The 22,275-nt window shown below is 38.8% G+C and overlaps 1 protein-coding gene across 8 annotated transcripts in view; it reads left to right on the forward strand.

Moving 5' to 3' along the window:
• Window positions 1-22,275, forward strand: part of LOC114464738 (adhesion G protein-coupled receptor L3-like) — a 168,855-nt gene that overhangs the window by 112,872 nt on the left and 33,708 nt on the right. For all 8 annotated transcript variants that reach the window (XM_028449281.1, XM_028449451.1, XM_028449537.1 and 5 more), the window contains exons 11-16: window positions 89-127; window positions 7,448-7,631; window positions 12,030-12,152; window positions 12,336-12,541; window positions 14,166-14,342; window positions 16,064-16,273. In XM_028449281.1, the coding sequence (XP_028305082.1) occupies window positions 89-127; window positions 7,448-7,631; window positions 12,030-12,152; window positions 12,336-12,541; window positions 14,166-14,342; window positions 16,064-16,273 (939 nt within the window). The remainder of the gene's footprint in view (window positions 1-88; window positions 128-7,447; window positions 7,632-12,029; window positions 12,153-12,335; window positions 12,542-14,165; window positions 14,343-16,063; window positions 16,274-22,275) is intronic.

Raw genomic sequence — 22,275 nt, forward strand, 5'->3', positions numbered from 1 at the left:
AATGCTAATGAAGCAAGTGTTACTGCATTTGTGTGTTTGTCAGTATGAGGTGTTACATCGCTAACATCTGAACTGTTTGAATTTGCAGCTTCAGAAGAGAGAGCGGTCCTGCAGGTTTTTCACCCAGGTATTTTCACTTACAGATATGGTTGATTTTAACTTTACCATGCCATAGTCTGGACTATTTATTTGTTATATGTATTTATTTATTTTTTTACACTCAGCATGCAGTCTGCCAAACAAGCGTGTGTATTTGTTTGATCCCACCCTGCAAAGCTCTGTGTGCGATTTGAATTCTGCTGCAGTTGCCTCATGATTTGCAACCCAAGCCTTTGAGGAGGGCGGCTGTTTAAGTCATCTGTTTTGATCCCAATCTGCAGTGAGCGCATCAGCAGCACTCCAAACAACCTGTACTTTGTCTTCTGACAAAAAAGTTTTAGTCTCCTCAAAGGCTTTGCTCGCTTTCTTGTTTTTTCACTTTTTTTTTATTATTTTAAATCAATTTTAATAATAAGGGGTCGTGATCAATCCCTATAATAGCTCATCTATTTCACAGCCTTGTTGTAAACAGGGCTGCTGGGAAACAAATAGCTTTCTATCCATCTCTATTCGATGAAAGCCTCTCTCTGCTGCTGTATCAGAGGGAATGATGGATATTCTGTTTTTTTGGCTTTTTTTTTTTTTTTTTTGCTTGATCACGGCCTCTGCGTTTTCTAAAATGTGCCAGTTTGTGTTTGTGATGAATTATTATTTCATTTGTCCTTTTTGTTGGTCTGCTTGTTGAAAATAATGTGTGTTGATGCCAGGGTTGAGGTCAGTTACGTTTTTCAGTTACAGTTACATCCTCAGTTATTCATGTTCAATTACAATTCAGTAATTGAACATGGTGATTAAATAATTACAATTATTCAATTGTGTTTTTTTCTAATTACAATTCAGTAATTGAACATGGTAATTAAATAATTACAATTATTCAATTGTAATTTTTTCTAATTACAATTAAATAATTTTTTGTTTTATCTTCAGAAAGTCAATACAATTACGTTCTTAATTACTAAAGTTCAATTACAATTCATCACAATCACTGAGCCTGAAATAAGTAACTTCATAAAAGTTAACATTCCTCTTGTGTTAGCTCTGTTAGCATCTCTTATGATAACGAGTCCTAAATAATCTGTAATACACTAAAAACAAATATCTATAATCTAATTTCTTTCCTATCTTTTGGTTACCATGTTAAGGCTTCCTAATCAATGAAAATATGAGTATTAATATTTTGGTGTAGACATCTGACCTTTTTTTGTGTCAGTATTTTTAATGGTAAAATGAGGAAAGCTTGACATTAAACATATTTTAATAATTGTTTACGACAAATGTGTAGCTGTACATAAAACTGTAACATGGTTCCCCAGTTTTGCGTAAAATTATAATTCAAATTAAATTTTTTTATAAAATGTTCATGGCAATTACAATTACAAATGCAATCAGCTAAACTCACTTTCAATTTATTTACGATTACAATAGCAACATATTTTTAAAATTACAATCAGAATTATGGCATAATTGTAATGATCAATTATGCAATTACAATTATAATTGACCCCAACACTGGTTGATGCCATGTTTTTGTGCCGTTAACACAAAACCTAACATCATTTAGGCATTTTTCGGGGGTCAGCTAAAATTGCTGTTGCGCTGCATAACAAAAGATCCCACCTTTTATCGTTCATATATTGAAGAGTGAGATTCATTTTCTCCAACACACACACAGATGCACGCGCACGGTTGATGGGGTGGGGGGGGGTGGGGTGGCTCTTTTTTTTTTCTCCTGATGCAGGCTTTTCTCGCTCTCTCCTCTGAAAAGTCTTAACGTCAGCACCAGTCAGCAATGTCACATCATAGAACATGGCTTACGACTATATGCAAGTTGACGCACCCACACTAATACGCAGACACACACACACACACTCGCTACAAATATATAAATATATTTTCAGCGGTGATCTTGTGCTGTCACATCAGAACGGCGAAGAGTTTGGACGTGTCTGCCTAATCCGGTAAATGCGACGTTTTCATGAGAGTGGCAGCGTTCAGACAGCTAGTCGCAGGTTAACATCAACTCATTCCGCCGCACACCTTGAATACTGCGGAGGGTGATCGATGATATAATTAGCCTTTGTAATGTGAAGCAAAATTATAGCAACACTCTCTTTCTCTCTCTCTGGCTGATAGAAATGTGCGTGATTAGAGATGCGGTGCGGTGCTGCCCCCTTCTCGTTAATTATCTCCTGCACTAATTGCCAAGTGAGGAGAGTGGGCAGGAGGTTTGGGTTCCTAATAGGGACAAAAAAATAATTGAATTCTCGCTCTCTTTCTCTCTTCTACATCTTCTCACTACTTCTCTCTCACACTTCATCTCTCCGCCTCTCTCGCTTCGTTTGGGGAACTGGGGACTCGTTTCATGTATAGTAAATTGGCAATTTATTCATGATGAAGTCGGTGTTGTGAAGAGGCTTTGATGCTACATGGTGAATTGATGGAGGGAGGTAGAGTCTACAAGGTAGACAGGGTGGGGAGGAAAGGACAAAGTAGGAGGGACCAAAATTTGCAGGAACAGAAAAAATGCACTACACTTGAAATGAAATAAGAAAAAAAAAAAGAGAAAAGAATAATAAAGTGGGCAGTGAGGAGACAATGATGTTCAACGGCAGTGTCTAATTTGCCCTCTATTTATGGATGGTGGGTCAGAACATGGCATGCTGTGAATTTAAAGCCTGATTTGGCTGCAAACTCGTCCTGTCAGCGAAGACAAACTCCCAACAACAACTGGCAGATAAGCCTGCTTCTCTGATGAAAACATTTTGAAAAAAAAAAAAAAAAGAAAAAGCCACTTTCTCAGCGCTCAGCCAAGCAAGTAGAGAAAGAAAATCCAATCTTTCTATCCATTCCCACCCTGTGTCATATTCCTAACATCCCAGCTCTTTTTCTCTTTACATTTTCCTGTGTGCATACGCGCACATACTACGCAAAGAAACACTTGTGTGTGTGCACGTGCTCCCATTGTGTAACAGGGAGTAGCAGACCGACCAGGCTCTAGTCTGTCTTGCTGCTGCTCTTTACGCTGGATTACCCCAGCGCTTCAAATCATTTCACTTCTGCCCCATTTACCACTGTGCGTGTGCGTGTGTGCGTGTTTATGCACGTGTGAGCTGGGTAGCACACCAACTGTCCATGTCTGTCCAATACTTAGTCTCACTAAAACACACGCGCACAAACTCCCCCAGACACACACCAAACTACACACCCTTATCTGTCTCTGCAGAGTCTCTCCTTGCTTTGAAGCGCCTGAAAACTACCCTGCTTATATAGCCCTCAAGTCCTCATACTTGTGTTGATAGAAATGTCACCAGCGGCACCAGAGCTTGCAGACACACCCACACTCTCACACCCACAGGGACCTGCACAAACATATACTCCTGTCTTTCTGATATGGAGATGTCTGGACCTCAAGGAAATCACACCAGTTCTTCTCCGCACCTATCTCTCTCCTCCACACAGATGCAATCGTATTGCCGACAGAATCAATTCTAATGAAAAAGAAATCATGAAATTGAAAATGCAAGATAATCAAAAGTTTAAAAAAAAAAAGTTTAATAAGAGCAGAAAACGGGTGCTTATCAGTAAGACATCAAAGTGAACAGTGAGAGCAGCTCCAAAGCAGCTCATATCTGCCTTCCCTACAGAACAGCCTTTCCTCTGTCCCTCTGAACTGCCTGGGCTGCTACTGTACAGCAAGTGGAGCAGAATGATGCACTACAATGCTTCCTCCAGCCCCTTGTGTATGCCCCCCCACTGCATACACAGAGCCACACACACACACACACACAAAAATGCACACATATACACACTTATACAGATACACAAATGGAATTTCCCTTGTATCACATACACATTTTCACACGCGCCCACGCTATGTATGTATAGCAGGTGTGTTATTGCGTAAAAGCTAATTTCCCACACTCAATACCTCCAGTTGCCACGAATAGCTTCCAGACAAAAATGGAAATAATCAGAGTGAATGTTTGGTGAGAGAACTGCATAGTCGACAATATAATCTTTGCTTTATTTTTAACAACTTGTACAGTGCCCGTCGGAGGTATCTATCTATAAAAGCAAGGAACGTCTGTGTGTGTGGGTTGTGGAGCGCATAAAAACGGATTGCACATACCCCGAGTGTGTGCATCCGTAGTTTTGGAGTAATTTGGTCATTTCAAATTGGTTTTAAATTGGTTTTAAATCCAATCTGTCAAACATTGTTTTAGAACACTGATGTCATCAACAGTGATTTCATCAGTGTTCTAAGAATGTTCAAACTGATGATGTCATCAACAGTGTTCTATTCTATGCTAATGCTAATGCTAAGCGAACGCAGTGCTGTCTGTCTGTACACGATACCTTGAAAAGTCTTGATCAGATTTTGATGAAATTTTCAGGAAATGCTGATAATGGGTCAAGGAACAGCTGATTAAATTATGGCTCCCAAAATAATATATTTTTATATATATATATATATATATATATATATAAAACCCATTCATTTTCCCATCCACACTGTGGAACTCCTGTTAATGTCAATATGAATACATACCTCCGACAATGTTTGACAGGAGTTTGGTAATTTCAAATTGGTTTTAAATTGGTTTTAAATTGGTTTTGGAATGACCAAATTACTCCAAAAGTACGGATAGACACACTCAGAGTACGCGTAAGCCGTTGACAAAGGTTTCGATCAATCAGATATGCGCTCCACATTCACACAGACGTTCCTTGCATTATAGATACCCAGCAAAACGCAACTGAACTGTTTTCTTGAAGCATTAGTATGCATATGTAGTATACTTATGTAATTATTCAACATATATTATTATAGCTATCATTATGAAACCTTGGATGACCAACTCTCATACTTCAGTGATCGAACCCTCAACTCTGTCACACTGTACATCATATCACCCTAAACCAAAAGTCACCAACCTTAATTAGACACTAAAATAATAAGGAAAGCTAGCAGTAGCATAACAAGGTAGGAAATGTGGAGGTCTCAACGTGAAAAACTTTATTTCTCCAAATTTATGCAATTGTTTATCATATTATATGCAGTATAACCACTGACCATACTACAGGTTTGCACCACTTAAAAACATTTGTCACATTGTTTCAGGGACAATAAACATTTAAAGATTTAATTAAATACCAACACTTCAATAGTATTTAACTTTTGTAAGTACTAACCACATGTCTTATCTGTATTTATATTTGTGAGTTTGAAACATGGAGAGTAAATCAGATTTTAGATGGAGCTCATTGGTGACTAGAGCTCCTGAGGGCTCCTCACATAGTCCATGTGGGTCCCCTGGTGCCCGTGAGCACCGTGTTGGTAACCCCTACCCTAAACCAACATAGCATCCATCTATCCTACATCCATCCACATTTGCACAACTGCCTTCAAACGCACACTCTGCAGCAGAAGGCAGAGGAAATAAGACTACACCACATTGCTGAGGGCTGACACCATGACAGTGAGGATGTCATGCCAACTGGTAAAAATGATAATTATTGAGAATCTAGAAATTCTTATTACCTTCACATTAAGTTGTGTTTATCCATCCTTGATGTGTCACTGTTTATTCATATAGCTTACACTAAAAATGCATACAAATTCATGCCCATCAATATTTTACAACCAATACATCATCGATCCATTTTCCAAGTTTTTGGGTTGCAGGGGCTTTTATCGAGTGATCAGCAGGGGTACACCCTGGACAGCAACATACACACAGACAAACAACCACTCACACACCCATTCACTCCTAACGGGCAATCTAGAGACAACCTTACAGTTGGATGGTGTGTGTGTGTGTGTGTGTGTGTGCGTGCGTGCGTGCGTGTGTGTGTGCGTGCGCATTTCAGCTTGTTTACTGAATCAGTGGATTAATTAGTTTTTGTTTACATGTAGCTCTCCAAACTCATTGAATATGCATCCTAGGTAATTAGCTGCTCCAGCTTAAAGAGGACATAATAATATCACATTACCTCGTTGGCTAAGCACCAGTTTCACATGTTACTTAAATTGTATCTAAACCCTTGAAATAGTTTTATTCCAAGGACATCTCGAGCATGTTTTGTATGAAAATATTTTTTTTGTCTTCAGTATATCTTCACACCTTCTCCATTTCTAGTGTGAACACAGCCCTCTATGAAAGGCACAAAGTACAGTGAAATAGTGAATGTGTGAACGCCAATAAGCTAACTGTCTCTCTCTGCCCTCACTAATCCGAACAGGAAACCCCCGTGCTTGTATAATGGCACTTGTATTTCTCCACTTGTCTCCCATCTCTCCTCAAGAGGTTCGGAAGCATTGAGACGGTGAGAGGTGATTGAGAGATGGGAGTGGGTTTTTACAAAGGGTGGGTTTATAGTGCAAAAGAAAGAAAAATAAAGAGGCAGAAGGGAGTGTGAGATGTGTGTTTGATAGCACCTCTATTCCCTTTTCCGCCTCCCCTGTTTCCCAGTGGACGCCTGTCACCATGGACTCACTTGGCTGTTTTATTGTTCTCCATGGTTCTTCCTGTCCTCTGCACAAGCTCTCTCTCTCTCACTCTCTCTCCTCCATACACTTTACCTTTCTCACCCAGCGTGGGTTTCCACATCTAAAAAACGAGGAGGTGAATACTTAAGTTTTAGACAAGCATAAAAGAATGTGAGCCGGAGACAAAATAAGTATTGTTTTTACATTTCATCTCTTCAAGCCAAGTCTTTTCTTCTAATTTGGCATTTCTTCTTTTTCACAACTGTGCTGCATGACTGGATATGACCCAGCAGACATTATCTGATACAGTAAAACTATAATTTCCTCTCAGACCTTTAAGCACTTTTTTTTTTTACAAATCAAATATATGACTTTGCCTGTAAGAGGGAAAAAAAGTCATACAGGTTTTAGAGCTGTCGTCGAAAAGTGATTGCAATCAGCTAATTAGCTTAGCCCGTTATTGATTTTCAATCACTACATTGTTGTATGAAGAGATTTTATTCAAAAATGGTGATAAACATTCTTCTTTTAATGCTAATCGCGGAGCGTGTGAAATATTCTTTTTAAACTTGGTGTTTGTACTACTGTATTTTTCATTTCTGCATGGGAATGATATGTTGCCTTGCTAACATTTTTGTCTAGATTGTCATTGCTCATCAACATGACGACTACATTTCTCTCACTATAGCATCTTACCGACTGTTGTCGTTAGAACTTTGGAAACGGCTTTATTTTTTTATTTTTTTTTATCGCAAATGAAATTGTATCATTCTTCCCATTAGCATCAGAGGCTAAAAGTAATGAAAGTGTAACATGAACTCCTTGGATGTGACCTCTTCGTGTGTGCTGCTGCCTCAGGCGATGGTGGAAACGGTGAATAATTTGCTGCATCCTCGAGCCCAGACTGCATGGAGAGAGCTGCCCACCAGCGAGCAGCTACATTCGGCTACTCTGCTCCTCGACACGGTGGAAACGGGGGCTTTCATGTTAGCTGACAACCTCCTTAAGACGGACACCGTGCAGGAGACCACGGAGTACATCCGTGAGTATATTTGTCTGTTGCCGTTGAGTTTCAACGTTGTCCTAAATACAAAAATAACGCCTGGAGCAAGGCCTGAGTTAAAGGCTTTAGTTGCTATTGGAAAGTGTTTAAACGCATCTATAACATTTCTTTTGTCTACTTGGGAGACAAATTTCTTGAGTGCTCCGCTTTTTTTTGGTAGAAATGATGTGAGTTTTCTTCTTTTCTTGACACTTACAGATGTCATCACTTTAAATCAACTCAGGCTGCTGAGGATCTAAGAGTATGATGCAATATCACAGAAGGAGGCCACACTGACAGCAGACATTATTGAATCCACTGTCTCAAATATATATTGTAAAACACACAATTGTTCTCAAACAAGATACATTCTATTTTCAGTGTCCAAAATGAACAGAAACTTGTGTGGATGTAACTGCTACACTTCTTACATACAACAAAGCAAAATGCAATTGAAAAAGGAAATGCAATTTTAGCAATATCTCTGGTCCTATAATTTGTATTCAGATAGGAATTCAGAATGTTTTTTGATGCAATAAAGAAAAATGATAATCTCTGATTACTCGTAATATGAAGGAAAAAAAAAAAAACCTAACCATCAAGAACCCATAATGCATGGAACATATGTTTTATTTGGGGAAGGGAGGACATTTAGAACCAAAACATATAGCTATTTTATAAATTAGGAAAGACATTACATCTAATTAATTAAGATTTTAAAACCAATAAAACCCTCTCACACCAAATTTCTATTAAATTATTTTCATTGTGGATTAACAACAACATTGTGAGCTCAATAGTGTTGATTTCTTTTTCATGTCACTTGTTGTCCTCAAAGTTGATGAGTTAGAAACCATAAAAGTGGTTTATAGATAAGTCGGACAAGGTCCAATTATGATGGCTAGACATATGTTTGAGAGTGTCTCCTACACTGCAGCACTTATGGAGTTTTCAGGCTCTACAGTGACCACTATCTACTTTTTCAATAAAGGATAAACAATGAACTGACGACAGGGTCACGGGCAACCAAGGCTTACTCATGCAAGCAAGGAGCAGAGTCTTTCTTTGTGGTCTGATCCAATAGATGACTTATTTAATACTGGTTCTTTTACTTCTATCTGTGTCCAATCCTATGAAATGCCAGCACTTAATATAAGAGCATCAAAGCTGCAGGAGAAAGTACATAAAGCTGCTCATGATGCATCTAGCATTTTTTAACCTCTAGCTTTATTTCATCCCAACGTTGTTCTCATATTTCACCCCAACGTTGTTCTCATCCACTACTGACGTCCAAAGGCAGGCACTGCCAAAGTCACATTTCTGGTATTTTCATGAATTGAAAAATGTGGCAAATACAACAGCGAATGTTGAAATTGTTGCTTTTCCACAGAAACACCCGAATACGAGTGAAATTTAGGGCACACCATAAACAAACCAGACAACCAAACCAATTCCTGTCTTCGAAACACAGGAAATCATGTTAAGAATAAAGAAAAAAGCACTTCTTAATGACATTTTTTCACTTCAGGATTCCCAATCCCACAATGCTATAAATTCAACTCACTTGACCATTTGTCAACAAACCCATTGTTTGTGAATCTTGAAATCTTGCGAGCGGCAATTTCAACCTTTGACAATTGTTTTTTAGTAAATTCTCCCTTTTTTTGCAAGAAAAACATTGGATATATTTATCTATGAGGCCTTCACTTTGTCTTTATCTGTGTTATAAAAAAGTTAGTAATCGTCCCCAGCAGCTTTAAAAACATGGAATAAACGACATCTTCATAACTTGACACATGGAGTATAATGGCACATGATGAAGGCCTTAAAGGCAATTCAGCATTGGCTGTGACAGGCTGTAGGTAATGGTTCTGCTGAGGCAGCAGAAACGGGAGAAAAAAAAGGTCTTATTCCAGTGACGCATCTGTAGGATATGATGAAAACTAACAACATCTGATTTTGACCGCATATTTTAGTTTTTCCATTTTTGAGATTACAAATAAAAACTAGCCTTTGGTTTGGCTGATTGTGACATTGCATGTACCGTACAATGCTCTATATTCATAAAAACCTTAAACAGTTGGATATCAACAACAAAATTAAAAAAAAAGTTTCCTCATCCCTTATGCCTGGTTTTAGTGTAACGCCTGTAAAAGTGCACGGAGCAAAATGCTAATTAGAAATAACATGCGCTGAAATCAAAGCGCAGCGCAAAGCTGTGCTTTAGATTACAGAAATAATAATAATAATAATAATAATAATAATAATAATAATAATAATAATACATCGAATTTGCGTAGCGCTTTTTTGGACACAGACACTTTACAAAACCAAAAAAAACAAAAGAAAAATGGGTTTATGGAAAAGCCAGTTTGAACAGGTGGGTCAATTGTTTCTGTATTTCACTTTGACCATTTCCCATTAGATTCAGTCCACATTCCATAGCTATATCTTCCTCCTTTCTCTTTTATCGGTTTAAATCATCCTTCTCATCTTTCTGCTTTTTCTCATCACTGAGCCATGGAATGAGGGCATTTTACTGAAGAGCAAAAGCTTTCATGCCATTACATGATGACATATTCAGGAATAGTCATTTATTTCATCTGTGCCCATGAGCAGTGAGTGGCACTCAGGTTTGTTTCCCTCAGTTATGCTCCTGTTTTCTTCCTTTGATTTGATATTTTAAATCATCCTTAACATCAACCCCCTTAACTGGGCTTCACTTGGGCTGCTGTGTTACTCAATCATAGATGAAAAGCTGTGGAGGAGGAGCTGGAGAGGAAAGGAAAGATGATAAGTAAAGAGGAAGATGAGAAGAGTGGAGCTGGAAATGGTGGGGGAATGTCACATGATGCTCTAAAGGGCATTTTTGCTCTTTCTCTCACGCCAGTGAGCAATCAAATTAGAGCTATGGAAGTCACACAGGCCTATGCGATACCATACAGCGTCTTTTGAAATCCAGGACCGAGAGCTTTGTTTAAGTCCTGCTTTACATGACTGCCATCACTTGGATGAATCTCAAGCTCCTACTTTAATTTTCATCAGCTGGCATCCTATACACTATTCCATGTATATTAGCATTTCATTCATGCATCTCCTCTAATTGTGGTTCCATAAACAGTGGTGAAAATGTAGGCAATCACGTCTCTGAATAACTCAAAACGAAGGAATTTGTTTTTGTACTGGTAATCTTTCCTTCCAGCTAATCCAGTGGGCAGATCTACTGTGATTATCTCTGTCTTTTATTCATAGGCTCCCTGTTCTGCCATCCTCACATCTATCTCTCTAGTCTTTTTTTTTCTTCTACCTCTTTCAGATGAGAGTGAGAGACAAGCATATATTAGTCGATGCCTTCCTCCGACTGTAAAGTGAGATTACTGTGTTACATTATGTGCGACAGTAATGCAAGGGTTAAGGTACTTGAATAAATAGTATTATTAGAACCCAGTGATTTTGACGGGATTACACAGCGGTAGTTGTAGCCTGTGTGTGTTTGTGATAAAGCTAATGAACAATTGTGTTTCTTAGGAATAGGGTTGTCATGACAAGGATGCTTTAATTAGATTAGACGCAGCGTGTTTTTTTACCCTGCTGTGTTGAGTGCATGTGGACACGTGTAGTTGTTGATGCCTGTGTTTGCACAGCCTCTGTGTGTAGTTTGGCTTATATGTGTGTAAAAAGCACCGAAGCAGCATCTGTATTTCATTTGGCTTTTATTTTCAGATGAGTGTGTCTGTTTATGTTAACCCGCCTCACTCTGTCTCCTTTTTTATCACCTTAGCATTTCCTTGTCTTATCTGTGCTTTTTCATGGAGGAACATCACTTTTTTCCCATTAATCCCATTCATTTTCCCCACCTGATCTTTTAATCGGTGTGAGATTTTGCTCCCTAAAAACCTTCCCGAATGCGTCTTTGACCTCTTTAACTTTTTGCTCTTTGACCCCTGGCCCTACTTTCCCCAGCTCTCATTCAGACTCAATTGTTCTTGTGCTTTTGCGAGTTACGAGTTACGAGTTAAGTAGTTTAAATCACTCAGAAGCAGAAGATAGCAACATATCAAAAGAATGATTTGTCCTTAATGAGAAACTATATCTACTACATTACACTCACAGCCCCTGATCAGTAATGTGTTAATGAAGCTTCAAGGTGAAATCAGAATCCCATAACATGAGAGCGGTGGAAAATATCCCTCCATTTCTGATAGAGCAGTTGCCTGGAGACATAGTTACCTTTTTTTAGAATCAGAATTTGCTTCTCTTTACACTTGATTCATTGTTGCGTTTCACTTGCAAAGCATTTAGTGAGAAAACATTACGAGGGTACACCAACCAAACCGAGTAACGTGTTGTGTGTTGAATTAACGTGTGCGTGTGTGTGTGCACTGGTGTGTTTTTAAGAGCTGGAAGTAGCCAGGCTGAGCACGGATGGGAACCTTGCAGACCTGACATTTCCTCAAATGGAGCAACATGGAAACTCCATCCAGCTGTCAGCCAGCACTCTCAAACAGCACGGAAGAAATGGTATTAGTACTCCCTCTCTCTCTCTCTTTCTCACACTCTCTCTCTCTGTCCTGTTGAATTCCATTATTCTCACCTCCTTCTCTCTCGTGTACTTTCTCTCCTCACAGCAGAAGTGTTTTTTTTATTTGTTTTTGTGGTCACTCTGATTTAGGCCTGTCTCTGTCCCTCTGTGTCTGACCACAGGTGAGATCAGAATGGCGTTTGTCCTATACAGGAACCTGGGCTCCTACCTGTCCACAGAGAATGCCAGCGTTAGACTGAACAGCGAGACTGTCTATCCTAATTACTCCGTTATCGTCAACTCTCCGGTCATCACCGCGTCCATTAACAAGGAAAGCAACAAGGTGTACCTGTCTGAGCCTGTGGTCTTCACTGTCAAACACCTGCAGGTTGGTAAACTGAGAACAGATACATTTGCTTGTAAGGAAAATTAGATCATTGTATTCCTGTTATCAAATGAATAGGTGGAAAGTAGTTTTGACAGAAGCGTGGCTGCCATTGTGCGCCTACCACCAACATTCATGCACAATTTATACCCATTCATACGAGGCAACGGGGGTAAAGTGCCTTGCCCAAGGGCACAACAACAATGACTTGGATAGAGCATAGAGTATGTTGAGCCATCACAACATTGTAAGACTTAAAATTAGGATGACCTTCTGTAACATAGCTTTCCTAAAAATCATACATTCAAGGCTATTGATTAAAAAACAAAATAAATCATTGAAAAAAAAAATGCAAAACACAAATTATTGTCATTGTACAAAAAAAAACGGGATTATCAGTGACGTACCAGAGTAACATAGAAATAGTCATACAAAAAGGTCCCTCAGCACTACCTTAGGTATCTTTCTATGAAGCAGGAATACAAACCACCAAACATTGCTGTGAAGGTGCACGATATAAAATTTGCAATATTATCCAATATTTCCTTCAAAACCTTCACTCATCACATATGTATTTATATACATCTGGACTGTTATCATGTGTAATATTATTATCATAGGTTTATTGTATATTGTTAAATGGTTTTCCTTTCTGCATAGGGTATATAGGGTATATTTTACTCTATTTTTTTGTTGCTGTAACAAGTGAATTTCCCCATTGTGAGATAATTAAAGTATAATCTAATGCAATCTGATCTAATTTAAAAGCTTTCAATTACCCTGACAATAAGGCTGGTCTGGGAGTATTACCTAGCATTACAATAAATTGTTATTAGCAACATGTTAGTAAGTAAACAACGGAATGTTGTTCAAATAGAACAACATACTGTACCGTCAAGCAAGCCAGTAGAATGTGGCTGATGGAACAGCAGTGCCAGGCATACAGTATGTCTAGTATGATTTCACATGTAAAAGGGCAGATATAGGTGTAACAAGTCTGGTTACAACCATGATGTATTGTGAGATAGTTGCTAAGCTTTATCATCTGTGGTGATGAGTCAATACAGAAAGGAAATTTATAATAAATACATTATTATTTGTCAGTTTCGTCTTCAGATTTCCCTGTTGAGTTAAAGGCAGCAGAATCATGTTGGAGGTACATTGGGTGTTGGTACCATTATACTGTACTTACAGATTGTTTGGAAAAAGTTAGGATTTATTTCAGTTTAACTACAGTTAAGTAAAACACAGAATTTCACCAGTTTACTCAACACATGAGATTTCATCACAAGAATCAAACGGTTTTGTTTCAATGGCTCTATGTTTATTTGTTGCTACTTTCTTGCATGCCGTCCCTTCTGTTTGTTGTGTCATTGTTGTGTGTGTGTGTGTGTTGTTTTTTTCTCTCCCATCCCGTCACACCAGTTCCTCCCACCATTTTCTCACATTTTCCGGCTCTCCATGATTCTACCTCCTACCTCCTCCATGACAGTTTCTACTTCATCTGTGCTGCCTCTTCATGATTTTTTTGGGGGGTCTTACAGTGTTTTTTTTCCCCTGCCATGTTTGTCTGTCTTTGTTTCTCACAAGCAACATCATGTCAGCATCTCTCTTTGTCTTTCTCCAGCATTCAGAGAAGAATTTCAATCCGAATTGTTCATTTTGGAGCTACTCCAAGCGCACCATGACAGGATTCTGGTCCACGCAGGACTGTCGGCTGCTGGCTACCAATCGTACGCACACCAGCTGCTCCTGCACCCACCTAACCAGCTTTGCAGTGCTGATGGCACACATGGAGGTCAAGGTAGACTCTTTTTTAATCTTTGTTTTCTTACATTTTCAAAGTATGTTCTCGATTTTGATGCATTTCTTGATTTGATAAGAATATTTAGGCCTTGGTTGTAAAAACAAAGAAAGTACGAGAGGGGGACCACAACAACTGGAAAAAAAAACATCTGTACTTGGCATTTTGAAAGCTTTATTTCATAAACGGACGAAAAATATGAACTTCAGGCATTCGTAACCCTGGCATCTCTGGGGCATAGGGGGAGTTTGAGATTCTTGCCGGGGGGGGGGGGAGAAAAAATATATAGACCGTCTCAAGATTTGCGCCAACCACAATGTGTGTAACATATACAATAATCCAAAAATTATTAGTAAAATAATTAATAATGTTGACTCCAAAAATTTGTGCCGACGTGTTGTTTAATGTTGTAAATTTGTGATAAAATCAGGCCGGTTGCTGCAGTACCATACATGAACTGCTGGGGGCAGTGTCACTTCACCATTTACATTGTGAAGAAGGATCGCGAAACAGAAGAAGAACCAACCTAAAGGCGGACAGACACATATTTTTTCAATTGTACTCAGCTCCAGCTCAAATTGTGCGACTCAATGTGCAGCTCACAATTCATGTTCTCACACTATACGGACCGAGACTTTGACGTGACCAGACTGCTCACACTGTACGTTCATACGCGACATGTTGGGGTCTTGTTTCCGGAAATGCAATGTACAAATCAGGAAAAAAAAGAAAAAGAACTCTGAAGCGTCGCCATGAAAATTGAAGAAGAAGAAGAAGAACCCGGAAGTAGAGAACACTGGCGAATCTCAGCAAAATTAATTTAAAAAAGAAAAGGCGGCGATGTAATGGACCAGGAACTGTCTGGACAGACGTGGGCAGTACGGCTTGTCAATTCTCCAGCGGTCCTACGGTGTTCGCGCATGGTGCTTGGTGTTTGGGACCATTACACTGAAAACTTATACTAGTATTTTGAAAAGAACAACAGATGAATTTATATATATTTTGTAAAGTCACTGTGTTTTATGGCACTTAAAATATTTGTGTATTATGTACATTATATGACGAATATTTTTGTCTGAATTTCAGAAAACTGTAATGAAAACTGCGTATGCTCTGGGGTTTGGTTGTTTTTAAATTGTGTGATATTTGATGCATCACAAAGCAACAGCAGCTCTTAACGAACCACGGTGAGAGGTGGAAATGCGTAGGATAAATAATCATTGTCTTCCCTGCTTTGTTGCATTAAAATCCTTGATTTTTTCACCTAATTGGTTTTTGCACGTCCCGATGCTGTGTGACACACGTTTTGTCCCACTGGGCTGGAGGGTGTATGTTTCTTCAGAAGAGGTCATGGTCAGAGCTATCTTGGCAGCCCTGTGTTAACACAGTGTGAGGGTTTGAGCGGTAGATCCATCACAGCAGTGCTTTGTTGAACATTGCTCTGGTTGCTAGGTTGTAGGACACTGATGGATAGAGCCAGCACACCTGTGCAACACAGCATAACGCCGTGGCCCTGAACGTTCAGCGACACACGGCCTGGCTCACATCAGTCAGGGTGGCGTGGCTTTGCTATACTTCTTTTCTATCGTTTTTTCCTTATCTCAACACAACATGACACGTGTATTTTTTAGCCCACTAGGAAGAGATATAACATCAGTTGATGTTTATAACTTTTTCCATTATCTATTTAGTTTAATTATCTTCATATGCTGTTCTTGCAGAAAGCAGACAGCATGCACGATGTGCTCCTGGACGTCATCACATGGGTCGGGATCCTTCTGTCCCTAGTTTGCCTGCTCATCTGCATCTTTACCTTCTGCTTCTTCCGTGGGCTACAGAGTGATCGCAACACCATTCATAAAAATCTCTGCATCAGTCTCTTCATTGCCGAGTCCTTGTTCTTGGTCGGGATCAACAAGGCCGACCAGCCGGTAGGTTGCTCCTTATGTTGTACAGCAGAATAGAATTGAACATTTCCTCTGATCACTGTGCATTGGTTGTGGTTGTAAATGTTTACACTCATTTCGTTGGTGGCTAAGCTCATTAAGGATACACACATAAAGAAAAGAAAATATATTATGGCTCAAGTAGAGTTGAATAAGTTTCATTAACAATTTTGTTCTGAATGCCTTTAAGCAAACAATCTTTTTACTGAAACAAAGCTGCATTATGCAACTGTTTCTTATTGTGAATTTTACTTGCATTTGCTTAACACCAATGCTATGAATCATTACCACAGTCAAAACACTACTGTGTATACTGGCCTACTAAATGGTTTTACTGGTTATACTGTTTCTTTTTGTCATACTGGGTTTTTTACACATGCATGTCTTTTATTCTCTCTCTCGACATGCCCATAACTTCGATCAAGCGACTTTGAGTTTTCCTTTACTCTGTCATGGCCAAGGTTTTCAGTTGGAGCCCAGTCTGGCGAGCATTCACCATACAATGTAGCAGGTGTCCCTAGCAAATGATAATCAGAACAAAGGCTTAGTATTTTGCAAAGGTCAATTTTTTTGACCATTATACTGCAGTACTTACCACTGAAGAAATGGTCACTGCAACCCTGTGTATATTTAGTTTTGTCTATGTCTAAGTCCGCTCTGTTTAATTTAGTCCTACATTAGGCTGCAATCTATGAAGCAGAGCAAAACAAAGGCAGATTAAAGCTTCATCCAAGGTCATTTTGGACTTTTTTTTTTTATAAATTATGAAAGTGTAGATTACACGCTTTTGTAAACAGCCTCAAATTACCTTCCTTTCTTTTTTTCACATTTAACCAGGCCAGGTAATGGGCATGAACACATTTACATTAAAAAAAAAACTCATCCTCCTGCTGAATGAATGAAGCAAACTCACAGGGCAATTAGAACCATTTGTAGTTGAAGAAATCTACCACGTCAGGGAAACAGTAGTGTTTCTGGATTAACGACACATCATTAGACCACAATTATTATAAAAGCAAGTTTTTTTTCATGTCGTAATGGCTCAATGTCCAAATCAAAATTCAGCAGTTGTGCTTTACCGAACCACCAAGCAGTAAAAACACTGTTATTCTCATGTATTCATTTTTGTTTTGAAAACACAACAAAATGTTCTTTTATGGACTTCTTAATAAGTTGCGCTTAAATGTGTACAATGCAAATTGCATTCACACCTGCACATAATATGGATTTTACACATGCAATAGTTTAGTATAAACTTTCAGGTTATGACTGTAGGATTCTGTCATTTGTTGCAGTTTTCATTTCCCCTCCGTAGACAGTAGCAGCTGCAGCCTTTCTTCTATGTGAGATAATCCCATTAGCTGTGAGGAGAATACTTCATAAACATTCAGTGGATGAGCACAATCCGTTTTTGACTATTCAAATCATAAACCTGTCGGACTTTAATTGCACACAGTTTCAGTCTGCACATTAAACCGTGGATTTACCTTGTGTAAACACAAGGTAAAATGCTAAATTTGTGCTTTACAGAATGGGAAACCTAATTAGGGTTTTTGCAAAGTGTAATGATTTCAAAAAGGCAGTTTAAGTGGTTGATATATTTCCTGCCTCATTGTTACGTTGCACTGTCAGTCGTTGCCAAGTATGTCTGTGTTTTGGTAGAAAAAGCAAGATAAGAGAAGCAACAACTGCAGCAAACTAAAAAGTGTTCAACACAGTGAAGTGAAACATTTTTTTTTAATAACTTTTAGCTCCCTCCATGTTAAAATTAGGCCAAGCTATGTCAGATAATGGAGGTCGGGCTTCCACCAGTCATTTAAATTTAACAGTGACTGTTTTGGTACTGAGTCAACTGTGCATTAATGTTAGGACTGCTATGAATATCTTGCCTCACTGTTTATGTGAGGCGGTTTTTTCAGTGATGTATTAGTGATGCACAAGTTCTTTCCACTTCGTTACTGCGCTCTGCAAGCAGCAGACTTGTCCTACTTTCTGGATTAGGTACTCACAGTTCTAACTGGTACATTTTTCCATTAAGTCAATTGCTTTTAAATTTGTCTCTCATGTGCACACAATTGTTTTAGGAGCGAGATGTGAACTTTTAAATTAAAAGTGGTTTGCATAGGGTATAGATGGTTTTTAACAGGTGAATTATGTTGCATGTTTTGTGCTTCCCTGATCTCTCTGCATTCACTGCACCAATCATTTTTATTATTTATTTATTTATTTGATAGGAACAGTCCACATGAATGAACATCTATTTTAGCAACAATACATTTAAATATGCTGGATTATAGAAAAAAAGGCTAATTTGCATCTGCAGTCCCTAGGCAGGTAAAAAACAAAATGAAAAGACATTACAGGACAGTAAACAAATTAAAAAAAAAATCAATGGACCATAAATGAGAAGTTCAGTATTTGTTTATTTGATGTGGATGTAACAATTACATTAGACAACCCTGGTATATTGTTGGAGTGTTTTAGCAGATTTACTCATTTGTAACTTGTAAAGGAGGTTTTTAAAGTGATACAATTAATAGAAATAATAAGAAAGAAAAGGTGGAAAATGCAATGACATTACAAGAGTAAACGACAAGCAGTTTTCATATATTAGTTACAAAGTACAGGCAACGGTCAGGCAAACAACAAGTTAAAACTATCCATGTGAGCACAGTTGTTTTAATTTTAACCATTGTTTGACTCCTTTTGTTCAAAGCATTGCTGTTGGTTTCTAAATGCACAGTAATTTACTCAGGAGAACATTTCAAAGGTTTCATCCTTTTAAGATGTAATATTTGTTGTAATATCTTTATACAGGTTTGGATTCATGAAATCATATGCATAAAATGGTTTTGTACCTCAGGATGTATAGACACAGTATAATGTCAGACCTTTATTGGATCCTATTGCTTAGAACCCTTGTGAACTCTCCAAAGAGTTTGAATGTGGGTGTATATTTGGGTGTATGTATACAGGATGTGTGTGGGGAGGTGCTTAAAAGTCCCATGTCATGCTATTTTTCACCCATCTCCATTTGTTCGAAGAACCCCAAAAACATAGTATTTGAGGTTTTTTTTCCCAAACTCGCCTGTTTTCCAGAGTTTTAGCTTCTGAAAAGTCACTTTCTGACCAACTCTACACAAACAGGCTGATTTGCAGTCTACTTATGCATATTCATGAGTGGGCGTGTCTATAGACGGGGCACTGACTTCCTCCTCCCCGCACGATGAAGTCGAGCCAGAGGAAGGCCCGCCCTCCTCTCACCCACTCCGTAGCTGAGCTCATGCTGCTTTATAAACATGAGACAAAGCGTGGGGGCGGGGCGTTACATACATGGACTGTAGAAAATACATACATAGCACTGCGTGAAGGATGCTGAAACGCTCACCTTTGTGGGCGTGTCTGTTTACATGTCAATCACGGCAGAGAGCGTCCTGGAGGCGTGGCTATTCCAGCTCAGTGCCGCGTCAAATTCATCATCAAAGTCGGAACATGTCATCAAACTAGAGCGAGGTGTTTGGGCTCGCCCTGCAGTAAGAAAGAAACTAACGATTGAGGGAATTAATGAAATAAACACTTTGTGCATGTGTATGAAGCCCTAATAGCACTTTTATGATATTTAAAGCACAGAAAAGTCCATACAGCTCAACATGGGCCTTTTAAAGCTGCATCCTTCATCTCCTCCATACTATTCCCACTGAGCATTCAGTGAGAAATGCTCACATTGTTAATGAAGAGACAAAACTAATTTGCTAGAACGTGTTCTCTGTTGATGTGTCTTGTGTTTGTCACTGTCTGTTTGTGTGTGGGTGCAGGTATATTTGGGTTTTTTTTTACACAAGCATGCTGTTTTGCTTGAGTATATTGTTCAGCCATTAATTACTTGCAACGCTTTTTGACCTCCATTACCATCCTTAGAATCACTTAGCTTTCACTTAATTTGGGTTAGCAGTTCCAGCAGGGAGATCAACTAACTTTACATAAGCGGTCTTCTTCTTTTCTCTATATTTGTACCAGTTGTTTGAAATGTTACGTATTGCACATCAATATGGCAATGAGTCAGCCACCTGTAAAGCCACAAGTGTAGTTATGTATGTGGTGTGCATCATCATCATCATCATCACTTTTGTTTAAATTGCATAATGCATCATAAAATAATTTTTTATACAATCTAAACCAGTGTTTCTCAAATGGGGATACGCAATGGCACTACAGGGGGTACTTGAGAGAGAGGAAAATGAACAAATGAAAGCGTGAAAAATATGGAGTTTCATATTGTTTATTTTCAGGTAAAAATGATAGTCACACTGAATATTACCAACAACTAACAAAATGACAACAATAACACACAAAAAATGTACTGAATAATAAAAAGAACAGAGGAGCAACAACAAAATAAAACAAAATTACACCAAAAACTACTAACCCCTTAAAGGGACCCGGATATTATTGGTTTTTTTATTGCGCGCTCACGTAAACCTTACGTGAGCGTTCTAAGGGAGCACGTAATAGTTTTAAGCGCGCACGTAAAATGTTTTACGTGCACGCTTATAAACGTCAGTCATCAGGCTGCATGCTCTGCTCGTAAGGAGTTATTCATGTTAGAGGATCTAGTGAAGCTTTATTTCAGCCTTCGGGTTAGGGTTAACAATTACCTTTATGTGCTCGCTTACGTAATACTAGTATCACATGCTCACGTGTAACTTTTACGTGAGCACGTAGTAAAAAATTATTTAAATAAGACCAACAACACACAAAAACGACAACAACAAAAAACACAAAATAAGAGAAAAATATACTGAATAATAAAAAGAACAGAGAAACAGCAACAAAATACACAAATTGACACAAAAAAACACACAAAATGATAATAGAAATGATCTTGATTAGAACATGAACTGAAAATACAAGAGTCAGTGACCGTAAATGATAAAAACGATAGAAATAAATCTATTAACTTTTTTTTTTTTTTTGCAAAATGAGATTCTTTAAAATGTGTTATCACTCATTCATTCCATCATTATGCTCTATAGAGGGTTTTCACAGCACGTTGTCAACCCGGAAGTCGCCATTTTGAAGTCAAGCAGCCGGTTTACAAACGGAACACAAATGAGCAAATCCCAAATTTTGAGAGGAAATGGTCAAATATTGCCGGGTTTTTGGCTGTACTAATCAATCAGACTGTGAAAAACACGTGGAGTTTTATAGACTGCCAAAAGTTACAACAGATCAGGGAAGAACAATATCTGTATTTTATAGTCAGTAATTCTACATCTGGAGAGCAGTGACATGAGACTAGCTCACCATTGTTGCACCAGTTGTTATCGATGTTTATGCAAACCCTACCGATGATGTGTTGTTGCAATATTAAAACTACCGGCCGGAACAAGGCTCCGCTACTGCAGCGGCCTACGATGTAGCGGAGCCTCGTACCAGCGGTGTTCCCCAGCGGAGGAGACGTGAACGGTGTGACTGGGAGCAGGAGCGGGGATGCCGAGAGGGGCTAGCAACCAAGCTAAAAGCTAAACTTTAGCGAACGCCGCTTCCTTCCATCCTGCGTTCTAATGTCCGCTCCCTGGAGAACAAACTGGACGACCTGAAGCTGGATTTAAATGCAAGATGGGAGATGAGGGCGGCGGTGTTTGCATAAACGGTGAGCTAGTCTCATGTCACTGCTCTCCTGATGTAGAACTACTGACTATAAAATACAGACACTGTTCTTCCCTGATCTGTTAGAACATTTGGCAGTCTATAAAACTCCACATGTTTTTCACGGGCTGAACTAGTAGGACAGCCAAAAAACACACTGCAATAGTTGACCATTTCCTCTCAAAATTTGGGATTTGCCCATTTGTGTGCTGTCTGTAAACCGGCTGCTTAACTCCAAAATGGCGACTTCCGGGTTGATGACGCGTCGTAAAAACCCTCTAGAGTTATTTATTATTTATTTAGTTATTTTAGTTATTTTACACAAAAGAGTAAACAAG

This window comes from Gouania willdenowi, chromosome 1 (assembly GCF_900634775.1).
Source record: "Gouania willdenowi chromosome 1, fGouWil2.1, whole genome shotgun sequence".
NCBI lineage: Eukaryota > Metazoa > Chordata > Actinopteri > Blenniiformes > Gobiesocidae > Gouania > Gouania willdenowi.